This window comes from Bos indicus, chromosome 15 (assembly GCF_029378745.1).
Source record: "Bos indicus isolate NIAB-ARS_2022 breed Sahiwal x Tharparkar chromosome 15, NIAB-ARS_B.indTharparkar_mat_pri_1.0, whole genome shotgun sequence".
NCBI classification, from domain to species: domain Eukaryota; kingdom Metazoa; phylum Chordata; class Mammalia; order Artiodactyla; family Bovidae; genus Bos; species Bos indicus.
This window is the reverse complement of record NC_091774.1, coordinates 21,906,126-21,923,764: the sequence shown is the minus strand read 5'-3', so window position 1 is coordinate 21,923,764 and position 17,639 is coordinate 21,906,126. Positions and strand designations below refer to the sequence as shown.

Here is a 17,639-nt window from a genome sequence, read left to right as displayed (position 1 = left end):
CTGGCATTTCATTCTGTATAATCGTCTCTAGGTTCATCCACCTCATTATTATGGCTGAGTATTATTCCATTGTATATATGTACCACAGTTTCTTTATCCATTCATCTATTGATTCTTCTTCTTCTTTTAAATTTTACTAACGATAACTGAGAGTTACTGAGATTTGTTGATATTGTTAAAAATTTTCAATGAACAGTTTTTATGAAATGTCATTGAAATAGTGTAATTGAAAACAGTGCAATATAAACTTGGTGCTAGGAGGTGGTGAGTGGCTCCAATTTTGAGTGTTCTAGTCGAAAATCTAGTAGTGTAGTAAGGAGTAATACAGAAAAAATTTGGAAAAGAAAAAGGAAGCAATTACTTAAAAACAGATATACATGATAATAGTTATGAAACCACAGGATTATGGCTAAAATGAACAGAAGTGGTTTTAAGTTCAATCTTTGGTGAAAGTCTCTTTTGAGGCAAGAGATTTTTTTCCCTCTTTGATTCCTACTGCAAAAATGTGAAAATATTTCATGGTATCAAAAACAGATGTTCGTGAAGGAAACTGTGGTAAAGATGAGTCAACATAACCCATGTGAACTTATCCAAGGGCTGTCACAGAGAGCAGAAAAGCAATTTGGGCATCAAATAGATGCCTCCTAGAGAGTACTTATCTGAGGGACACAGTTTTCGTATCTGTGTACTAGTTTCCTAGAGTTCCTGGAACAGATTATCACTACCTGGGTGGCTTAAAAACACCAAAATTTATTCTTTCATACTCTGGGGGCTGGAAGTCCAAATCGAGGTCTTGGTGGGACTTGCTTCTTACAGGCCTTCGAGGGGAGCACCCACTCTGGGTCTTCCAGCTTTGGTGTCTGCCTGCCTTCCTTGCTACGTGATCACATGGCTCCAACTCTGCCTACTTGGTCACAAGCCACTTCTTCTCCTGTGTCTCTTCTCTTCTGAGTGTTCCTCGAAAATCTCCCTTCTGTAGAGTACATGGGGTTGCATTTAGGGATCACCTTTTTCCTAAGAGGATAAGTGCCTTCACTCAAGATCCTTTACTTAATCCCATATTTTGCCACTTAAGTGAGCATTCACAGGTTCCACAGGATTTGCTGTAGAATCTTTTGGGTCTGTCTTCTGGCCTGCATGTGTGCTAAGTCACTTCAGTTACATCTGACTCTTTGCGACCCTATGGGCTGTAGCTCACCAGGCTCCTCTGTCCATGGGATTCTGCATGCAAGAATACTGGAGTGGGTTGCTGTGCCCTCATCCAGGGGATCTTCCCAATTCAGGTATGAAACCCACATTTCTTACATCGCCTGCACTGGCAAGTGGGTTCTTTACCACTATTGACACCTGCAAAGCCCTGTTTTTTGATCTTGGATGATATATACAGTAAAACAGTATGGTAGGGCCCCTGATCTCCTCAAGTTAACCTTTGACTGGTTATTACCCACATTATCAGTAGCAAATTTTGAACACATGTAAGGATGACTTTCCTATCTGAACTTATCTAAGATATCAGACTCATTGTCACCTAGTGAACTGGGATGAAAAAGAGGATGGAGTGTCAGTATTACTCAAGCCATTAGAGCCCCATAGGTGCTGTCAGTAATGTGATTCTCCATGTTTCCTGCTCATTGAGTTGTGTTTACCACAGGGACAGAAAAAGTTAAGAGTCGGTGATTAATTATTATGCTATCTTTCTTGGAATATACAGATATTTTGGAAGAGTGGTTGAGATGAAATGTGAGCAAGTAGATGGTAAAATTAATTCATGGAGATACCTAAAGTCCAAATAGTCACATATTAGAACTGTGTGCATTTAATTATCCACATGTAAAATATCTTTGAAATGAAGATGAGAGTAAGTTACTAGCAGTGAGACACTGAGTAATATATGACAACAGGAAATTAGGGCTGAGTTCATAATGCCTGTGTACCTGATGCTTGAGAAGAATGACCAGAGTCAGAGCTGTTTTTGCCCCTTTCCAGTCCTTTCTATATGATATATTCTCTTACGCTTTGATTTCCTTTGCATGTGCTGTGGTCTGAATGTTTGTGTCCTCCCCAAACTCACTTTGAAATCCTAAGGTCCCAAGTGATTGTATTGTATTAGGAGGTGGGGCCTTTGGGAAGCGACTGCGTCATGAGGGTGGAGCTCTTATGAATAGGATTAGTGCCCTTATAAAAGGGCTCTAAAGTGCTCCCTGTGCTCTTCCACCAAGTGGGGACACAGTGAGAAGTCTGCAACCCGGAAAAGGGATAGGGCCTTCACCAGAGCCTGACCATGCTGCAACCAAAACTTGGACCTCCAGCCTCCAGAACTGTGAGAAATGTTTTCTGTTCATAAGCTTGGCTTCCCAGGTGGCTCAGTGGTAAAGAATTTACCTGCAATGAGGAGATTCAGGTTCAATCCTTGGGTTGGGATGGTCCCTTGGAGGAGGAAATGGCAACCCACTCCAGTAGTCTTGTCTGGAAAATCTCCTGGGCAGAGGAGCCTGGTGTGCTACAGTCCATGGGGTTCCAAAGAGTTGGACACAACTGAGTACATATGCACACAAGCTACCCCATCTCATCTATGGTATTTTGGGATGACAGTCCAAATGGATGAAAACTTCATGAATCAGAAATGATTCTACTCCAGTCCACATTGGTTTTTCCCTTTAAAAATGGTGTGGAATTGAGTATCAGAAGATTTGCCACTTGCTAACTGTAACCTGCAAATAATCCCTTCCCTTCTTTTGTCCTCAACGTTTTCAGCTATAAAATGGAAAACCACGTCAATATCAGTCTCGCAGTGCTAGTGTGTCTGTCAAATAAGATAACACACAGGAAGTGCACTTTAAACTGTGCTTATGTAAATAGTGTCCCAGTCTTCATATCACGTGGCCATGCTGCCTGATCTTCTGTCTTGAGCATTCAGTGTAGTGCTTGGTTATATGGTTTTATGTTGTTTAAATATATACGCATTTTTCCTTTCCACCAGGTTATTTGATGTTTAATGGCACAGACCATGTATTACATGGTGCCTATACCCACTTCTGTATAACATTCACAGTGTCACCGGGTCAGTGACAATAGCTCAGAAAATTCTTATCTGGGTAGAGATAAGAAACTTGGCTGGGGGGAGGGGGTTTGATAGTTGCCCTTTGTTCTGTGGTGAAGTTCTTATACTGTGATGTGCAAAGAAATCACTCAAGGAGCTTGTTAAAAATGACCATTCCCTGGCCCCAGCCCTGTAATAACTCTATGTTCATAGACATGGTACAAGGACAAGGAGTCTGAATTTTAAAATTACAATATAATATGACTTATTATTGTTTATATTATGTCTTTTAAAAAAGCTAACGCATCAAAAAAAAATGAAGAAAACACAGTCACAGAGCTTAAAAAAATCATGTTAGGGAATTTTTAAATAAAAATATATTTACCTCCACCATTTGAATAGGAACCTCTTTGTCTTGTTATATAATTCTGTCTGGTACAGCGCCTTATCGTTGTGTGTGTGTATCCATGACGATGTCGAGGAGGGAATCATGCCCTGACTCACGGGGTAGACACACTATCAGTTCCTTGTCTATGGCATCGTGCTCATTTTACTCTTATCTTCCCAACTGACCGTGCACCTGGGACTTTAGCAAGTTTCACAACCTTAGTGGTAGCAGTGGCCAAGCACTCCACATTGCATCCATGCAGCTGTGGTTCACTCAGAGTAGACCCTGAATTCTCTCTGTCTCTCAAAAGACTTGATTCATAGGGACGCTTTTAACTCACATCCCAGATGATCCTGAGGAAGTTCTAGAAGAAACATGGTACTAGGAGCAGACGAGAAGCCAATTATTCAGATTTCTGTTTATCAACTAAGCTCCATTTGTTGAACTAGAAGATAAGAGGAGGTTCCAAAGAAATGAAGACCTCAAAATAAAAGGGGTTCTTAGATGGCAGGAAATTGAATCTGGAGTCAGTTCACTTGAAACATGTCCCAGAAGTTTCACTCTGCAGCAGTGTTGAAGCTGGTGCTGATGTTCGGAGTAGAACACGCTGGAAGAACCAGTTTGCACTGTGTCTCAGCTCCTGTGCTTGGTGCTATATGTGGACCCTCCTTTACTCTTGGTCATCTGTTCCCATGTCCTGACCCTAGCAATGCCCTGGGGGATGTCTGATATTCATGTTGTTATGTTTCACCCAATAAGGTGAGTGATTATATACCCAACTGCTATCTCCATTCAAGAATCATTGTTGGAGATTTGGGTGTAACTAACTTAAACATTGTAGGTATAGAGCAGAGCTATTTATGAAGACAAGGGTGACAGACAGAGATTTTAGACTTAAGACAATTCCTACCAGGATTTTAAAATCTGATTTTGCATGTTACAGAGAAGTTGTTTGTTCATAAGTTGCCTCTATCAGATTTAGAATAACATGGGGGTGAAGGTCTGCCTACAGTGTGGGAGAGCTGGGTTCAATCCCTGGGTCAGGAAGATCCCCTGGAGAAGGAAATGGCAACCCACTCCAGTCTTCTTGCCTGTAAAATCCCATGGACGGAGGAACCTGGCAGGCTACAGTCCATGAAGTCGCAGAGTTGGACACGAATGAGTGACTTCCTCTGCTGTGGGTGAAGGTCAGCGTTATTTCTACCAAATGAACCTTTGCTAGTTCCTGACTGGAGTAAATGGAAATGTCAGGATACATCATCCTTTCATGTCCATGAGCTGAAGTAGGCAACCTATAGATTCATAGAGCTCTTGAATTCTTTGCTCATAGACTGACAGATGTGCCATAATGTTAATAATAGTCATTATATAGTGTGTGCCAGTTCAATGGAGACCCCGTGGACTGTAGCCCACCAGGCTCCTCTGTCCATGGAATTCTCCAGACAAGAATACTGGAGTGGGTAGTCATTCCCTTTTCCAGGGAATCTTCCTGATCCAGGGATCGAACCCAGGTCACCTGCATTACAGGGAGATTCTTTACCTTGTGAGTCACCAGGGAAACCCTGGCTAACACTTGCTATGGAGAATATCAGACTCAGGAGGTGAGAGACTGGTGTGAAGAAGATAAAAGGAAGGGGAGATAACTAACCGTAATAGAGGACTTAGTTCCCAAAGACTTTAGAACGTATTTGACTGAGACTTACATTAAATCTTGAGTTACTTGTCTGCCTGGATCGTTTTTCTGCCAGTAGGTCTTTCACTGTGTGCTTCACTCTCACTCCTTGATACACTCGTTTGCTGTAGTCTCCTGGGACTTAAGCAAATGGAATAGTAAGAATCAAATGTAGATGGTATAATTAGGTTAACCTCTCTAGGGATGTATTCAAGGGCTAATTTTTGTGATGTTATTTTCTTATTAGAATGGTAGACTTGAATTTGAAGTGGTTTAAACAGAGGTCATTTATTTAGTCCTATTGCCTGGTCTCTGATAGAAACCGATCCAAGATTTGCTTAAGTGAAAGAAACACTTCTCCTTCCTTTATACAACAGCTCCTCAAAGTGTCCTCTTTTTTGTATTCTTAATTTGCCAAGATTTACTCCTGAAAGATTATAATTTATGCTCTAATTACAAGATCAGGGATTGGATGCAACTTGAAATAATGCTTAGCATATGATGCAGAAGTTGGATTTGCATAATTCAGATTATAGAGTGACATTCTTGCTGCATCATCTTCCTACCTGATGTGGGTGAACAGGTCAATTGAACTGTTTTAAGAAGATAATGTTCTAAAGAAGGAAGTTATTTTTAATCTCTTCACGGTGCTAATCCTTAATGTATTTTTATTTTTTTAAATTAATTTATTTATTTAGTTGCAACTAGTCTTAGTTGCAGCCTGTGGGATCTACTTCCCTGATCAGGGATCGAACCTTGGCTCACCTGCATAGGAAGTGTGGAGCTTTAGCCACTGGACAACCAGGGAAGTCCCCTACTTAATGTATTTTTAATTTCTGAAGTTAAATACAAGGCTACTTGTGTTATTTCATTTGATTCACTTCACAGATGAAGAAACTGAGGTCTGGGGCTAAGTTATTTGAAAGGCTTCATAGCTGCTAGTAAACTGAGCTAGGATCCAGATTTAGGTCATATTGTAGCTCGAATTACCAAAAAATCTCCACTTTTCACTGCGATGAAATGACAGAGAGATAACAGACAATAGACAAAAATATCCCCCCGATGTTCTGAAATTGGCGCCACTCCTGCTGTAAGCAGTGACTTCATTGTCACTGAGGGTGGTCAGGCAGGGACAGAAGCACCTTTCGTCTGGAGTGTTATAGAAAGCGTTTAAGCACTGAATTAGCAGTTGGACTACAGGAATTACAAGATGTTTTCTAACTCTGAACTCCTTGTTCTATAGTAGGTTGGTTGGTTTCAATTCATTTTAGTTGAGGTGTTGCTGGCTTACCAGCACTTTCAGCAGGCACAGAATTCCGCATTAGTCTGTATGGCATAGAACCAAAAAATCTTCTCTAGTCTAGGATTGACTTATGAGTCAAATCTTATTACAAAAAGAATAAAAAGAAGGAAAGAAAGAAGAAACCCAAATCAAAATGAGAGATAGAGTGGACCGTTGGGTGAAAGAGGCTGCTGACCTGGCGATCAGTGCTTGCTGACTTCGTATGAGCCACTGACTTGGGAAAATTACAATTTCTCAGCCCTGTTTTTTTTTTCATCTGTATAATGGGTATAATAATCTCTCTAAAACTGACTGCAAAATTTTATAAGATATGCGTATGAAAATGTTACAAAAAGTACCAAAGTAAATACAAAATGTCTGTACACAATGAGGGAGACAAAAAAAAAAAAAAAAAAAAAAAACTAGGTTCTAAGACAATTTATCATTCAATTCAAATAAAGTTCACATGCAATCTGATTTTGGCAAAACAAAGTTATTTAACTGATCCTTTGGGTCTTATTTTGACAGGATTTTGTTTATGTATCTTTTTTTTTAAATTTTATTTAATTTTTAAACTTTACATAATTGTATTAGTTAAAGAGGCTTGGAGTATCTCTTTCAAATCAGCCTCAAATTGAAAGCTTAAGGATTTTATGTTTGTTCCAAAGGAATCTAAGTATTGCTCTTAGAATTGTGTCTGAGGCCTTATTTTGGGGGAAAACTCTAAGGGTACATTTATTCATCAATAATTTATTGAGTATTTTTTATGTGTCAGGCATTGTGTTAGAGCTGGGAATACAAAAGAACATGCTATCTTGTGGGAGGCAGGAAATACTCAATTATAAGGCAAATATGCTAAGTACAAGTACAGAAATACGCACAAACAGAATACTCAGAAAAACAGAGCGTGTCAGTTCTTCATGAGTATGGGGACGGATTTAGGGAAGGCAAGGCGATAGTAGAGGTGGGTATGATGATAATGGGCAAGAACAATCCAGGTATGGAGGGCAGCAGGACAAAGGCCTGGAGGCAAGACCAGAAGGAGGGAGAAAATGAGGTTGGGGAAAGGAAATGAATGGGCCTCAGTCATAAAGTTTCTCGTGGGTAAAGGAGTTCGGGCTTCATCCTGTCGGCAGTGAGCCATTGGAGGCTTCTGAGTATGGGGGTAGTGTGGTTAGATTTGCATTTGAGATAGACTTTTCTAACAGCTGTATGAAGGGCGGATTCAGATTTAAGAATCACAGAGCCACAGGGAGAACAGTCAGCAGGACTCCAGGATAATTCAGCCAAGAGATTGTGGGGTCTGAGTAAGGGTTGATAGGAGGGCAAGGAGAGGACAGCTTTGGAAATTATTATTTAGATGTAGGAGGGAAAGGGGAGGGAACATTCAAGGGTGATTCTCAGGCTTCCACCATGGGATTGGTCTGGGTATACAAGCTTCAGAGCCATCATAATGCCAGTAGTAATGAAACCAAGAAAGAGAATAAACTTTCTTGGAGTGTTTGCAAATTAGAACCATACCATTGTGCATGGGCTTCCCAGGTGGCCCTAGTGGTAAAGAACTCAGCTGCCAATGCAGGAGACAATCCCTAGGTAGGGAAGATCCCCTGGAGGAGGGCATGGCAATCCATGCCAATATTCTTGCCTGGAGAATCCCATGGACAGAGGAGCCTGGAGGGCTACAGGTCACAGTCAGACATGACTGAAGCAGTTTAGCACACGTGCACCATTCATGACATGAATCAGCCAACCAGAGGGATGGGATGGGGAGGGAGGTGGAAGAGGTGTTCAGGAGGATCACTATTTTGGGAACTCCTACAATGATGATTCCTGACACACTGTTTGGGAAGCTGTAGACCAAATGATCAAAGATAGAAGCCTGGGGAATATCCACATTTGAAGAGTTGTCAGAGGAGATGAAGGGGATCCTAGTGAAAAAGAAATGGTCAGAGAAGAACCAGAAAAACAACAACAAGAAGAGAATAAGACATCACAGAATTGGAGGGAAGGAATTTTGAGAAAGAAGGAAAAAGAATGAGATATAGAAGAATTGTCCAGGAAGATAAGAACTGCAAAACATCATTGCTTTCACTCCAGTGGTTGGTGTTGACTTAGTAAGATCAGTTTTGGGAGGGTGAGGCCGCCAGAAGCCAGGTACTAATGTCAGAGGCAGAGGGGGAGACAGGGAGACTACTTCTTGAAGTTTGAAGTAGAAAGGGAAACAAGAAGTTGGATGATCAGTGGAGAGAACTACAGGGTCAAGGAGAGGTTTGTGTATGTTTTTTTTATCCATTTAGTGAGTTCCTGGATAGGAGATATTTGAGAATTTGAACAGGAAGAGAGAGGGACTGAAAATTTAGGAAAGGGGAAAAATGATGGAAGGAGATCTTCAAGAGGAAGCAAGAAATTGGGGTCAAGGGCACAAACTGGCTTTCAATCTTTGAGCCTGGAATAAAGAAGGGCAGGGGAGGGGTGGTGGTTGGAGCATGTGGTCAGTAACTAAGATGCCTCTGGTGCCCATCTAGCAGCCTGGTATATGAGAGTGATTCAAGCACTAAAATTGAGAACAAAACAGGAGTCAAAGCAAGACAGAGAAGTCCAAGTGAGAGTACACACCAGTGATCCTCAGAGTGTGAACCTTGGGTCAGGAACAGTAGCATTAGCTAAGAATGTGTTAAAAATGCAGGTTCTCAGGTCCTGCTTCAGATATACTGAATCAGAAACTGTAGGGGCGGGCCCAGCAATTGTGTTTTAACAAGCCCTTCGGGTGATTCTGATGTTCTCTGAAGTCTGAGAACCAAAGATATACAAATGAGTAGGGATTTTATGGAGAAGGCAATGGCACCCCACTCCAGTACTCTTGCCTGGAAAATCCCATGGACGGAGGAGCCTGGTGGGCTGCAGTCCATGGGGTCGCTACGAGTCGGGCACGACTGAACGACTTCACTTTCACTTTTCACTTTCCTGCATTGGGGAAGGAAATGGCAATCCACTCCATTGTTCTTGCCTGGAGAATCCCAGGGATGGAGGAGCCTGGTGGGCTGCTGTCTGTGGGATCTCACAGAGTCGGACATGACTGAAGCGACTTAACAGCAGCAGCAGGGGTTTTATAAGTTTTCTGTGGAGGCGGGGGCCAGCTCTAACCTAGGCATTCCTAGCTGAGCAAAAAGGGGGAATGTCTGGCTGATTGATGGAGGTGTGGACTTGGGTCTGAGAAGTTTGGGGTGAATGTTGAAGAGGTCGAGGCTGACCCTTTGTGTGTTTGCAGACTGTCTTGTTTTTACTTTTTTTGGGAAGGGCTTTTTAATTGATGGGTTCAATCTAAATTATTTATTTATGTTTTATATGTATGCCAAAAAGCCTAGAGGAAATATACCTACTCTAAATAAGTTTAACAAATAACCACATGGAGACTAATAGAGGGATAAAATTCATGAGATGACAAACAAACAGATCAAAACGTCTGAAGTTTTGCCATAAAAAAATCAGTCTTATGTGCTGGTTGGCACTGACTTTAGTGCAAAATATGGGGCTATATGCCACAGGGGATGCAAAATAAATTTAGAACTTATAACAGATGTCCTCAAAGACATCTCATTTTAGTGAGAGAAATAGACATTCACTTGTGAGGGATTAAGGGAGGGGGAAGAGTGTGTTTTGGTTTGTTGATGAAAACTTTGTGGGAAGGGGTGAGACTTAAGCTCGATTCAGACTGACATGGATAGGTTAGGAGGAGGGAGAAGGGTCTTGTATATTAGACTTGGCATGAGCAAAGACAGAGGCAGGCGGGAAAGAGAAAGGCATGTGGAAATAAAGGGAACAAACTAAGGTCACTGGAATTAATGGATTTAAATGCCATCAATATGTAGATGAAGTTCAAATGGGTACCCTTAGCCCAGACCTATCCTGGACTTTAGACCTTGATGTCCATCTTTTCTCAGATGTATAGTAGACATTTCAAACTCCAGATACCCACCTCTGAACTTTGTTCTTCCCTCTATATTTGCTTATCTGAAACCTTCCTGTCTCGGTGGTGGTGGTGGTGCTGGGCTCAGTTGTGTCCGACTCTTTGCAGCCCCATGGACTGTAGCCTGTTAGGCTCCTCTGTCCATGGAATTTCCAAGCAAGAATATTGGAGTGGGTTGCCATTTCCTACTCCAGGGATTCTTTGCAACCTCAGGATCAAACCTGCATCTCTTGCATATTCTGCATTGGCAGGTGGATTCTTCATCACTGTGCCACCTGGGAAGACCCCTTCCTATCTCAGTTGATTGGCAACTCCATTCTTCTGATTGCCCAGAAGCTATAGAATCACTCTTGGTTCCTCTCTTTTCTCTCATAGCCCACAATCCATCCTTTAGGAGTTTCTGATGGTGCCACCTATGAAACAGACCAGAATCTGCAGATTTTCCTCCAGCTCTACTGGTAATCTGTTTGTTAGTCACTCAGTTGTGTCTGACTCTTTGCAACCCCATGGAGCCCATGAGGCTCCTCTGTCCATGGAGTTTTCCAGGCAAGAATACTGGTGTGGTTAGCCATTCCTTTCTCCAGGAGATCTTCTAATCCAGGGATTGAACCCAGGTCTCCTGCATTGCAGGCAGATTCTTTACCGTCTGAGCCACAGGGAAGTGCCTCCCCTGGCTCCCCGCCACCACCTGCTGCTAATATCCAGGTACAAGTGACTGTCATCTCTCATAAAGATACGGCAGTAGCCTTCCAACCCATCTCTTTGCTTGTATTCTTCCTCCATCCCCAGTCTATCTCAACACAGCAGCCAAAGTAATTCTTTCTAAAACAAATTCCAGTTGCCTCAGTTCTCTTCTTAAAACCACACAATGGCTCTCCATTTTACTCAGAGTAAAAGCCAAGGTCCTCACGATAGCCCAACATAAACTTGTGCCCCTACACCTCTGATCTCAGCTCGTGATACTATATGTACTCCAGACAGTTTCTGAAACACATCAACCATACCACTTCTGCCTTAGGACCTTTGCATTAGAGGCTGTCCCCTCTAGCTGGAATATTCTTCCCTCCGTCACCCACATGACTAAATGCCCTTGTCTCCCTCAAGATTTGGCTCAAATGTCATTTTCTCAAGGAGAACATATTTAATTTAAAGTTGCAATTACCCTCTTCTACTTTTTCTATGTGGCACTTGTCACTTTTTAAATATCCTATGTACTTTCCTTATTTATTAAGTTTATTGTTAATTGTCTTCCTTTTCCTTGCTAAAGTGTAAGTTCCGCAAGGATGGGAATCTTTGCTTGTTTTAACTCATTGGAACATTTTAAGTGCCATTGCCTAGAACAGTACTTGGCACTTAGTAAAGTGAAAGTTGCTCATTTGTGTCAAACTCTTTGCAATCCCATGGACTATACAGTTCACGGAATTCTCCAGGCAGAGTAATGGAAAGGCAATTAGTAGCCCTCCAGTAAATATCTGTTGAAAGTATATATATATATTTTTGGTTGAGAATAATGGAAATATTGAATATCTTGAAAATCAGGCTGTAAAATTCTATTCTTTAGGTTGTAGATGGTGAACATCACTAATCCTTTTGAATAGGGGAGTATTATGACTTTACCATATTTAGAAAGAATTGGAATTCTGGGGGGAAGATTAATCTAAGGGCACACCTCAGGATGGGTTATGATGCAGATGCAGAGAGGATGCGAAATGATAACACAGTGACAGGCTAGCCAGAAACTCTGGAAATGAACAGGAAAGGGCAGGGTTAAGGAATCTTAAACGTCTTTTTCAAAAGAACACACACACACACACACACACACACATGTACAGACACATATTACTATGATTAAGAAGAGAACCCAAGAAGCCAGGGAAGATTGGTTCTGACATGGAAAAAAGAGTTCCGTTTTGAATATGCTGACTCTGAGGTTGTGGTGGCTTAATAAAGTGAAATTATCCTTTGGATAGATGAGAACTTTGACCAGGGTTAGAATTGTATATCTAAGAAACCTCTCTAAAACTATGCTAACTAGAACTATGGAAATAAAGTTCTTCAAGAAGACTTTTAGCAAAAGGAGTAGAAATCCAAGCCCTGGGAAAAGGTGATAGTTCTGATGCCCAGGGAAAGGGAGGGGATGGGGATGGTCAAGGCAGATGCGGGTGGGGGACAGGGCAGATATGTAGGTATGTGATGCTGTGGCATGGTAGCAACAGGGGCATGATGGAAAGAGGAAGTGTAGAGAAAGAGGAATAATCAGTGGTGTCAAGTATCTGGCACCTGCTGCTGCTGCTGCTGCTAAGTCACTTCAGTCGTGTCTGACTTTGTGCGACCCCATAGACAACAGCCCACCAGGCTCACCCGTCCCTGGGATTCTCCAGGCAAGAACACTGGAGTGGGTTGCCATTTCCTTCTCCAATGCATGAAAGTGAAAAGTGAAAGTGAAGTTGCTCAGTCGTGTCCAACTCCTGGCAACCCCATCGACTGCAGCCTACTAGGCTTCCCCATCCATGGGATTTTCCAGGCAAGAGTACTTGGTAGGTGTTTAATAACTATTTGTGGAGTAAATAAAATGCCTTAGAGAATCTGAGGAAAATGGGGGCACAGAAAGAAGGCTGGAGATCTTTAGAATGTGGGGCAGATCAGTTTCATCTGGAGCATGGGTGTTAAGAAAACAAGGACAATGGGGATAAACCAGGCTCTGAGGGGATACAAAAAAGGTTAATTAAAATACATCTTATTAAAACATGGAAACTTTAACAATTCTTTAAACTTATTACCTAGATTATTTTTCCTGTTTTGGGGAATTCTGAAAGTTCCTTAACCTACCCTATCCTTTTTAAAAGAGGAATGATATTTAGAGTTTAAAAATATTGCCAATATTCCTACTTCCAAATCATTTCCCCCTTGTATACTGTGTCTATTTAAAGAATGCACACCTGTATAAACCAGGAGATGCTGAAGAGTTTTTATTCAAATATTCTAGATACATTCAGATCAGTTGTTGAGAAAACAAAGACGTGTTTCCAGAGAGAAAGCACAAGCAAATTTGTTAATAAGAATCCATGCATCCTTTCGAATTTTGGGGAAAAATTTCTGCATTATTATTGTGACTATGTATACTTAGCAAATTGTCTCAGTCACGCCTTTTCCTAATTCCTGTTCACTTTGAAGAAGAACTTGGTCCATAGTAGATTTAATGATGTTATTGCTTTAATATTGTTTCTGAAAATTTAAGTTTTTTTTTCTGTCAAATCAAACTCATACATTCTGCAACTTGTTATTAAAAATGTAGGATATTCCTCAATTGTTTTTTGTTATGAAATATAAAATACATTTATGACATTTGAAGCACCTTATTTTACTACTTTTGATGACAGTCTCTGGAATACATTTTCTTGCTTTTAAATTCTTTAGAGTCTCTAAGCAGGTGTGTGTTACATAAGGTAAGGGAATAAAAAGAGAGTTTGAAACAAAATGAGGATGAAACAAAAAACCATTCCATAACTTTAGAAGACAATTCATATTTTGAGTTACAGCATTAGACAATGGTAAAGTTAAGATAAGAGATGATGTCTCTCTGAATTGTAGTTCCTGATGGTATGAAACGCAGGTACACTCTCACTCAAGTAGAACAGAATAAACATCCTGAATGATGGATTACTGGTGAACAGCATCCACAGTGGTTCCATTTCTCTGCTTGTCAGGGAAGTGCCAAGAGTGAGGTCTTGGACAGGCCAGTGGCAATACAGTGAGTGGGCCCACAGTCTGGCTCAGGTGCCAGTTCTGGGGCTGTGGGTACCCCTCTCAGTCCCCACCAACCTCAGCCTGTCTTGCTCAGGACAAGAGCCCTCTCCCCAAGAGGAGGCAGATCCCCATGTAGGAATACAGTGCTACCTCCATGCCCACTCAAGGCTCAGTGTCTGTGGTTCTGCTCCTGGTCTGGGGAAATGATACTATACTAGTTTATTATGGGAAGCCTCCAGGAGAACACAAGGAAAAACAAGTTCAGCAACTAATCGGGAAATGTTCAGTATGTTAATTTATATATACTGCTTATGAAATTTCACTCTGAAATAAAGATGAAAACTTTTAAGGAAGTGGAGCTAAATTAGTTAACATGTGAGGATTTTGTAGAAGTTTGGTTTACCCTTTACCGTAGGCACCCACGAGCCCCTCCCAGTAGTCACCCCCTGGCACTTTTTAAGCCTCAGAACTGGATCCAAAAACTTAAAACTTCCATTTATAACCAGTTCTGTACTGCAGGAGACAGATGCTCTTAAGGCTTTTAAAAAATCTTTTGGGATCAGTCTTTGAGGAGCAGTAGAATTTAAAAAAATATTAATTTTTCTTTCAAGCTACTTTACAAAGTGTTTAGAGAATATTTCTTCTATTATCACTTATTAACATTTACAATGCTAACTTTTAAATCTCAAGTTTGTGTCTGAAACACAAGCTTGACACTAATATTAGACTAATATTGTTATGTTGACACTAATATCTGTATCCTCAGAGTGAACAATCTGGGAAAGATCTATATACAGCTTGAATTCGTGTAATAACAGCTCTTCCTTACCATGTGTACGTGGAAAGCCCTTCATCCTTAATTTTAAAAGCAAGATGCATGAATAAAAGATATTTCAAGCTGTCCATAAATGTGGATTCTTCTCCTTCATTTTCCTTACAGTTGAAAACTTGCTAGAAGTTGTTACATCTGATATACTATATGGCTATACTGGAAAAGAATGCTTTAATATCCAGGTTCTTATTTTATAAAAGTAATGTTCAGCATAATTGATCTTTCAGAAAACATACTCTCATGTACTTGATACAGCAAAATAAATCCGACAATTAGTAATTAAATGTGAACAGAATTGTGAAAATATTATCAAGAGTTTTAAGTTGTTGATCTCTGGTCTGTGTTTTGATAGCTTTTCATGCTCTAGCTAGAGTTAGGGATATTTCTTCTTGTCCTTTGCTTTCTGTTACAGCTTTGTGATGTCAAAAATAAACACTAGGATTCTCAAGTTTTAAAAAAAGTTTTAGATAATCGATATTGACTCACCACTTTCCATTCTGGATGGTTCTGGTAAATTTCTTTCTTAATGGCAACGTAGGATTTCAGGTGAATGGTGGATTTTCCTTGACAAGGGAGCCAGTCTTCTGGAAAGGTCAGCCTGATTCTGATGGGAAAGGCTTCTGTACATGGTAATGATGCTTCTGAAATGACTTGCTTTAGATTTGATTAAATGCAAATCCTTTGGTGTCTGTTTCTCTACAATTTGCATCCCCTGTGTAGATTATATATGAAGGTACTTTTTCCCTCCCCAAGTAGATTTTTATTCAGTAACAATGAGTTTCCATTAGGAACAAACTCTCTTAAACATTTATTATGGAAACAAGGAATCTATTATTTGTTTTATGAATAGCTGTGGAATTTTTTATCCTTTTTACATAGAGTTCGGTTTTGAAAAATACTGTACATGAAAAAAACCTATTTCCCAGTAGGGAATATAGTTATTATACTGTTAATTCTGTAATTATGAATACATGATGTTTATAAGCTAGGTATCTTTTAGATATAGATAGAATTCAGAAAGGAAGTTGTTTTTGTTTAGGAATAAAAAGAAAAATGAATGTCACTTTAATACAATGGGATAGCCTTTTTATTATATATAAAGCATAAATATCTATATTAGAGGTTTCTAAAACCTGGCAGTAATACAGAATCACTAGTGGAGCTTTTTACAAATACTTTCACCACATGTATACCTGTGGCGGATTCATGTTGATATATGGCAAAACCAATACAATATTGTAAAGTTTAAAAATAAAACAAAAACAAAACAAACAAACAAACAACAACAACAACAAAATACTTTTGCCCAACCACACAGCCAATTCTAATTCGGAATCATTTGAACTAGGGCTCAGAGAGCTATATTTTGAAACAAATTTTTTTGAGTTTAAAAAAGTTTTTTTTTTTTTTTTAATGCACAGTCAGCATAAAATCTTCTAGATCAAAATTTAAAGAAACCAAATTTGAGGTCCTTTCTGATATTTTCATTATTTTTACCCACTATTGTAGCTTAATTTTGGTCTCCCAGGCCTGGACAAAGATAGTTCCTGGTTGTTCTGGATTTGTATAACACTTGGTGTTTCAAGACTTCAGGCTTCCCTGGCAGCTCAGACAGTAAAGAATCTGCCTGCAATACAGGAGACCAGCATTTGATCCATGGGTCAGGAAGATCCCCTGGAAGCGGCCTTGGCAACCCACTCCAGTATTCTTGCCTGGAGAATCCCTGTGGACAGAGGAGCGTGGAGGGCTACGATCCATAGGATTGCAAAGAGTCAGACATGACTAAGCGACCAACACTTCATGCCTTCAAATAGGTGACAACAAGTGGTTCTCCAGCTCTGCATCACATGTGCATTTCAGACAGATGGAATCCAGACAACAGTGGTTGTGTTTTAGTCAAAGTGTGTTCTGGACATCTTCCGAGGTCCTGGAGACTGGTTCAGGAGATCAGCATAGTTGAAATTGATTTCATAATAAAAACAAAAAATTAGCTGCCCTTTATTCTCTCATTCTCTCATGACTGCCCAGAGGAGTTTTCTAGAAGCTACATGAACTGTGATACTATAGCATATTGAATGGAGAAGCAGATAGAGTCCAGCTGTTTTTGTGAAGCCAGGCAGTCAGGCCATTTGTAAAATTGTAAAGCAGTGCTTACCCTTTTCAATAAATTTGTTTGCGGTTTGGAAATCATAGCTATTTTAATTAAAAGTTATTTATGTTGACATGTTATGGTTTATCACAACTATTTTAAATGAATAATAAATATTTTAAATACTATACATTGTATAGGAGACAGGGATCAAGACCATCCCCATGGAAAAGAAATGCAAAAAAGCAAAATGGCTGTCTGGGGAGGCCTTACAAATAGCTGTGAAAAGAAGAGAAGCAAAAAGCAAAGGAGAAAAGGAAAGATATAAGCATCTGAATGCAGAGTTCCAAAGAATAGCAAGGAGAGATAAGAAAGCCTTCTTCAGTGATCAATGCAAAGAAATAGAGGAAAACAACAGAATGGGAAAGACTAGAGATTGCTTCAAGAAAATTAGAGATACCAAGGGAACATTTCATGCAAAGATGGGCACAATAAAGGACAGAAATTGTATGGACCTAACAGAAGCAGAAGATATTAAGAAGAGGTGGCAAGAATACACAGAAGAACTGTACAGAAAAGATCTTCATGACCAGGATAATCACAATGGTGTGATCACTCACCT

General features: G+C 40.2%; 1 protein-coding gene across 1 annotated transcript in view; it reads right to left on the bottom strand.

Moving 5' to 3' along the window:
• The window catches only part of POU2AF2 (POU class 2 homeobox associating factor 2), a 176,200-nt gene that overhangs the window by 23,227 nt on the left and 135,334 nt on the right, over positions 1–17,639 (bottom strand). The window contains exon 3 of the mRNA XM_070767640.1: positions 5,132–5,241. Within this exon, the coding sequence (XP_070623741.1) occupies positions 5,132–5,241 (110 nt within the window). The remainder of the gene's footprint in view (positions 1–5,131; positions 5,242–17,639) is intronic.